The sequence below is a fragment of the Ptychodera flava genome (assembly GCF_041260155.1).
Source record: "Ptychodera flava strain L36383 chromosome 23 unlocalized genomic scaffold, AS_Pfla_20210202 Scaffold_24__1_contigs__length_23054250_pilon, whole genome shotgun sequence".
Classification (NCBI taxonomy): domain Eukaryota; kingdom Metazoa; phylum Hemichordata; class Enteropneusta; family Ptychoderidae; genus Ptychodera; species Ptychodera flava.
Window position 1 is genome coordinate 3826271 of NW_027248278.1, and position 7162 is coordinate 3833432.

General features: G+C 35.8%; 1 protein-coding gene across 2 annotated transcripts; it reads left to right on the forward strand.

Moving 5' to 3' along the window:
* Positions 1 to 233: 233 nt before the first annotated feature.
* On the forward strand, positions 234 to 4295 carry LOC139124925 (uncharacterized). Of its 2 annotated transcripts, XM_070691040.1 has the most exons (5): positions 234 to 627; positions 1329 to 1404; positions 1792 to 2233; positions 2645 to 2986; positions 3259 to 4295. In XM_070691040.1, exons 3-5 carry the CDS (start codon positions 1861 to 1863, stop codon positions 3399 to 3401), a joined length of 858 nt encoding a protein of 285 aa, XP_070547141.1. In that variant the 5' UTR covers positions 234 to 627; positions 1329 to 1404; positions 1792 to 1860; the 3' UTR covers positions 3402 to 4295. The 2 variants fall into 2 exon arrangements, with proteins under 2 accessions (XP_070547141.1, XP_070547142.1); XM_070691041.1 differs by lacking the exon at positions 1329 to 1404.
* Positions 4296 to 7162: the final 2867 nt, after the last annotated feature.

Here is a 7162-nt window from a genome sequence, read left to right on the forward strand (position 1 = left end):
GCAGTACTGGTTCCAAATTGAAACACATGCTATAACATATCATTACATCCAATACAAGTTCAATTTAATTCTTATTATGTTTCAGACAGATAAATTAGTGGCCGCCCTTTTCAGTATTGTATTATCTATTAATTGCATTTTAGTGAGGTCTTCCCTATAGCATGTCTTAAACTTTAAAAATGCGATATTTGTCCTTTTATTGGTGAATATATCTGATGAAATGCCGGGGGGGTTAGAAAAATATACTGCGTATGGATGTGACGCCTCGATCAATCATCCTCATGCAATTAAACACGTAACAATATATACCGGCACGTGACATTGGTAACATTGACGATAAATGTATCTGCGTAACACTAACTTGACCTTTTGGCAAGGGCAGTCTTGATGATGATGTATACAAAAAATTAACCACGTCACTGACCTTAACCTCAGCTAATATAGATTATCGGTTTAAACAAGGTATTTTACGAGGAACAGGTTCTTTATATACCGATGAGAGAAAGCTGCTGTCAGAAACTCAGTGATCCTACAACATGTTCTTAAAAAACTTCTCCCTTACTGAAGAAGAAATATAGGATTCGACCGATCTCTAATTTCAGTATCCCTGATCACCCTATTTTAAAGGTAAGGCTTTACGACCACGTCATTTTCAAATCAATCAAACCCGGTGTACAGTGTTCGCGATCCTTAGTAAGATATGGGATTTGATGCAAACAGACCGTCCTAAGTCCGGATAAGATCTTTCTCTTGATTTGATATCTGACCCACATGTGACCGGCTGCTATAATTGCGCTGCTCAGATACTATAATTGCTCTGCTCAGGTACTCAGAACATTGAAAGCAAACTTGCCCTTTTACACCTCCCCAACTCTAAAAAGCCGACATCAAATGCCGGTGTTGTCACAGTTATTCGTACACAAGTACAGATTAGAAAAAACCGCGAGAAAATTTCTCTTGTAACCCTTCTAGATTCCTGTTTCAAATTCGAGGCAATTTGAGAAACTGGCCACATCTTTCATGTTGTGAACATAACTGTAAACTGTCATGTTTTTTACAACTCCAATCAAAACCGATACCATGAGGTTTTCGTTGGTCGAAACGCGTCTTAGACGTCTACAAGATTTCATGTATTATAGGATATACAAGTGTGCATTGTCAGGGATAGTAAACATAAGAAGTGCATACTTTTTTCACTTTTGTATCGACTTTCTACTGATATATTTTTATTACTAAGTCCTAAGTGCTCATTTCATTGTAAGTCGATTCTTTCACTATTCCAAGCCATTGAACTCCTAATAACCGATAACCCACACTTCTTTCAACAGATGTGTCCTTCAGAATTAATCCGTCAAATACTATTGTTTAGCTATTTCACCACTGCATGCGTGTCAATTAATGCAGGTAAGTGTGATGACTAATGGCTGTTACCTCGCATTTTGCCGCCTGCAGTATAACATATTCTGTTACTGTTTGGTTTATTCCAATAGAGTTTTTCTTAATTCGTGAAGGATAGGTAGCTTTTTTCTTATTTCTTGAAGAATAGTTCGTATAATAGAAAATCTTTAAAACAATCAAAAAGGGGAAAGGGGATATCAGAATCGATGACAGTACGCCTAACAAACAGAATAAAGGATAAGAAAAGACAGATTGGAATCTCTGGTTTGTCTTATGAATGATCCGCTTGAATAATTTTGTAGCTTTTCCGGGGTTATTTATTTTATATCGTTTTAGCATAGTTTTACTCATTCCCTGGAATCTACTCAAACACTTTCTGTATTTTAATAACAGACTTGTCTCTAGAAATATACACTATCTTCAACCCGATGCCTTCCATGGTGACATTTGAAACTGGAACCAATGTGTCAATCGAAGTCATGTCAATTACAGTCAGGAACAATGGCCCAGATGATCTCTCCACTCTCAGCGATGGTCGATTCCATTATAGCATGGGATCCGGTTCAAGTTCAATCCTTCTCACTAAACGATGACGTAGTTCTGCGTCGCTCCAATGGCATTATCGCTGGTGGTGGCCAAGCCTACCAAGTCCCTGATTGGCCAACTGCTGTGATCAACTACCCAGCTGAGAAATGCAAAACACACAGCCACCTTTGTGTTGTTATAGAACACCTTGGTAATTACACAGATTACAAAAGTGACAATGACTTCTTCTGCCTGCCATTTGTGAGTGGTTTATTCAGTGAATCAGTTGGACCAACAAACTGTCCGTCAGGTAAGCCCTTCTCGGATTCTTGACAAGAGAATATCTGTCAAGATTTAGTACGTCTTCTTATGTATTCTACATAAATGTATAAAGGGTCTGTTTGAAGAAAGATTCAATTACGGATCATTAACCAAGAAGGTTGACACTGAGGCAGACAGATACAGACAGAGACTAATTGACAGAGAGACAGGGAGATACAGAGATAGCTAGATTGCTACAGATGTACAGATAGATGGAAAGCGTACTAAATGTTCAGCTTGAAAGTCAATATTGAGTTTCCGTATGACTAAAAACGAGCAGTACACAGTGAATCGTAGAAAATTTTCATAAGGTTTGATTTCATGAAGAGTGTCTAGTTGAAAGATATATGATTGTAATGAATTCTATATGATGGTAACAAACATTTGTTTATACCTGTAGACGTTGAACCTGTTGCGATTGATATAACAACTGCGAAGTCACTGAAATATGTTTATGACACACCGACTGCAGTCACTTTCGACATTCGTCTCTATAATACTGGCGGCACTCTGGTACCTGGTGGAGTTGAGAATATTGGATTTAGCGCCTATATCGCCAGTCACGACCGTGCAGATGCTGATTTGAAAATCAACTTTGGTGACGTCAACCTCAACGCTACAAATTTTTCTGATTCTATCGGTCCATGGAGTGATACCAAATATAGTAACATCACAGTAGAAATTACTGTACGTGGGCAAAACTGTAGTGATTTCAAGTATCTTTGCATCGTCTTCGAGAAGGGTAAATGTCTTTAATCAATTACATCTGTTAGAAAGTAGTCAATCCAAAATTTACAAATACTTTTGTTCAGTAAGTTGAGACATTCTGTACGTGTGCTTTGCGTAATTTGCTTGAAAAATTTAGGCGCGATAAAACAAACATAAAACAAAAAAGATCAAATATTTCTATGCTTTTTATGGCAACTTTTCAAAAATTAGTTTACCACAAGTGAAATGAAAGTAAACTCGTTCCTAATATCAGTTGATATGACCTAATTTATTATTTTGTTGCAGCCACTATTAATGCAACGTTTGAAGATGACAAAAGCAACAACTTTCTTTGTCTACCATTCAGTGATGTGGCCGATGGTGGTGTTGGAGTCATCGTCTGCCAAAATAATCAGGAACTCCCTACCAGGTCTTCTTTTGTCGAGTGATGGGTTATTGTTGCGGTGATCGTCTTCGCTATTGTAGCTGTTGGCCCAGTCTGTGTTTGCCTTTTGTGTAAATTCTACATTAACCTCTACACGAAGAAACGCAAGGTTGACATTGAGCAACTGCCGGAAAAAGACATGGCAGAGAGAGGTGTAAACAAAAAGGATACTGAAAAATCGAAAGCTTCGACGGCGTGGACAATTTAATGTACTTTTAAGTTTATTTTTCGAAATCCACTTAATGCTTGTCTTTGTACATATGTATGTCTCGCATTCTGTCGCTGTCTCATTTTCATCTTAAAACAGAACCTGGTGAAATTTTGTAGCAGTAATCAGCGAATGTTTGTCACAATTTCTTTCTTTATAGTTTTTAAGTTCTGTTATTGTGAATGTTATAATTGTATTCTATGTTGCTAAGTTTTATGGCTATATTATACTATTGAGACAATGTAAACACCGTCCTATTGATGTCAAGAAAGGCTTGTTTATTGCTTACTGTAAAATATTTTGCTGCCATTTATGGTTTAACTATAAATCAAAAGTTTTGAACAAACTAAATGTCATGTATAACAATGTTTGGAGGACGATTATAAGTGTATCTGCTAGTAGCAGTGCTTCAAATATGTTTGTGTCTATTGTATCTCACAGGGAAGTTATCCGAAATAGTATTTACAACTGCAAATGCAGAATTGATAGATCTCCAAACGCATTGATTTCTGTTATATGTAAATCAGAGCGGCATTGCCAAAGTGACATTATCCGTTTCTGGAGGAAGCAGTTGTACACAAGTTTACTCTTTCTCTCGCTAGTAGAAATTAACTCATTATCTCCGTTTCTTTCTTCCAAATTTTTGGATCATTTCAGTATAATTTTCCTTTTGTTTGTGTAATGCTGCTATGGACACATTGTCTGAAGTTAACTTTAATATATAAAATAAATAAATTTCTTTCATTGAGTTCCAATATTTATAGACGGAGAAAAATTAAGCAAGGGCTGTTTCCCAGACGATGATATGTAATATTTATAATACTAAATTAAAAATGTTAATTACATACAGTCTTGAAATATGTAGCTTTTTCGTCCATTAAAATTGTATTTTTATATAATGTGTATTCTATGCGACATACATAAGGAAAATACTCCCCATGTATCGACGATTCTCATTGGGCAGTTTGACTGCACATAGATATCAATATGATCAAATGACATGTCTGGCATTACAATATTGACATAACATATATTAAAACACTGGCCTAACAAGAAGTAACTTCTGTGTGATTTATCGTCAGCATTTCCAGCAAATACATCTGTCTATAAATATACTCTTCAGAGAATATATTTAACAAACAAACGTCGTTTGAATATCGTTGAATTTCGTTTCCTGACGTTGTATCATTGAAACTTATAAACATTAACCCTTGCCATTGTTAATTATTTTTATGTAGTAAGTGAAAAGTGTACGCCAATCTGCAACAAAAATAATAAACTAATGCACAGATATACCCTGACATAGATATGTGATTTATAAGTGTATTATTTCATATCATTGGAATATACCCCTATACCCTTCTGAAAACAATTATACTTGTTGTCGCTATTTAAAATTGTTGCAACTATTCTTGAGCTGTCGATTACTATGGGACGTCTCATATATTACAAACGTTATTTTATTTTATGCAAGATATTCCAATCTCAACAGTTTCTAGTCATAACCACATAAGGGCACGAAAACCATTATTTTTACCGTTCGACCTATGCTATAAAGCCAGAATTATAAATGTTGAAGTCCTTTAACTCCTTAGAGTGACGGGAACCTACAAAACGATGCTCAGCTGTGTGCACCGTACTCATGTTAAGTATATAAGCGGCTTGACTTCATGATGCAACGTTTATAGACGATATTGCTAGCTTCATTGAATTTTTATTGCCATAACTCATCATATCTTGATATTGTGAAAATTAAAAGTATTCCTTCTCTGATAAAGCTTGTTTTGTGATTATAATTTTACTATGGGAGAATGGACTGCTCTGGCAGGGCCTATATCTCATAATTAATTAAAATTCAAAGTACCTGGTTGCTTTACTTACACTCTAAAAAGCCGAGGTTCATCTAATACAGTTATATGAAATTGTTTTCCAAAAACCCGAATTTTAAAATAAATCAGATATGATGCGTAAAATATGACATCTTGATGGAATGAATGAAGCTAAGCGCAAGTATCGCCAAAATGGATAAGTTTACTATACTGTACCAATAACACATTTACTAATTGCCATTTCTTTCGAAAGGAAAAACATTTCGTTGAGCATCCATATTGCTAGCTACTCCGGCCACACAATAGTAGTACAACTGTAATACTATCAAATTGGTAATTTGATAAACAGACCGAATCATTCATATATCATATTATTGTTGATTATAGATTATAGCAGTAGCCCTACTAAGTGGTCCACAAGATTGCTATTTTATGTGTAACACAAAAGAACACTGTTTACTGACAAATCTGTATTGTTAGGAATATTCCACTGATAACAAAATTATATCGCAGCGGTGTCTCAAGTGTAATGCAAAGGTTATAGAATCTCTTGGCATGTAGGACAATAACGAAAAATTGTTTGGCAAGCAAGTTTCATAAAGCATAGGGACAAATTAACATTTTTAGCCATCCATTCAATCCACTGAAACGTTGAAATGTTATTTTCTCGCACTCTCTCCACGCCCCGTACCCTTTGATGTTATTTTAAATGCCAGATAATGTATTGAAGCTGGCTAGGTAATTGCCCATTACCTTGCAAAATCGTAAAACCTACGCTACTATTGAGCATTGACTTTTGCTTGACCCATCGATCGTTATGTATTGTCACAAGCCATGTTGAACTTTCGATGAACTCTGAGAGATATTATATCGGTTGACATGGCTTATGTAGTGCGATTGTTAAGATAACGTTTTGTGACTTTACAAAGATTATAAAGTGAAAATTGAAGTAGAGCTAAACGTTTTGCAGCGACTTTCTGTGACACGTCCAAAGATATTTCAGAGAGACGTTCTTTGTAAACGTAATGCATTGTACCCGTACCAAAATTTTTGCTAGCTGAAATATCATGCCAACTTGTCATATTCATATACATGCTCTAGCAACACAATGTGAATGATGTTTTCGTCTGAGAAATACCTTACCCCTTGCCAAGTTACAAATATTTTTCTCCAGTCAAGTTTGTATGAAGCATTTGATTTTATCCTGAACGTATCACAAGCTCCAACCTGCTCTTGACAGATACAAAGAGAGAAAGACACAATTATGGACTGGCGGTTTACATTCATCTCTACACATCTTCAACGAATGCCACCTACGTATATTAGAAAATACATTTTTCTTTATGACTAACAGAATTTTACCTTCACAAATTTGTTATACCAAGCACTGTAATATTGTGAAATTAACAGCGCATATTTTGTTGATGTGAAATCAATAATTCTTCTCAATGGGAAAATAAATACAAGCCATTAACTGTAGTACAACCTTCGCTTGACATTGCAATCGTGACCGTGGACGTGCTTACGTTTGGACCTGTCAATGGCAAGGTCAGATCATAGATGATTACAAATTGTCAAAATTTAGACCAACCACTTGCCTCACTATCGTAACATAAAGGTTGATGGCCTCCGCACAAAATCTTTTACGAGGAAGAATATCTTCACATAACCTGTGACGAACGTACTGCCCTCAGAATACGGATACATCCTACAGCCACCACACATTCC

Excerpts from the sequence above, each read along its gene's own strand:
- LOC139124925 (XM_070691040.1), top strand. The coding sequence starts at position 1,861 with ATGTGTCAATCGAAGTCATGTCAATTACAGTCAGGAACAATGGCCCAG. Across the intron at positions 2,234-2,644 it reads ACCAACAAACTGTCCGTCAG|ACGTTGAACCTGTTGCGATT; the intron begins GTAAGCCCTTCT and ends TTATACCTGTAG. Across the intron at positions 2,987-3,258 it reads TTGCATCGTCTTCGAGAAGG|CCACTATTAATGCAACGTTT; the intron begins GTAAATGTCTTT and ends ATTTTGTTGCAG.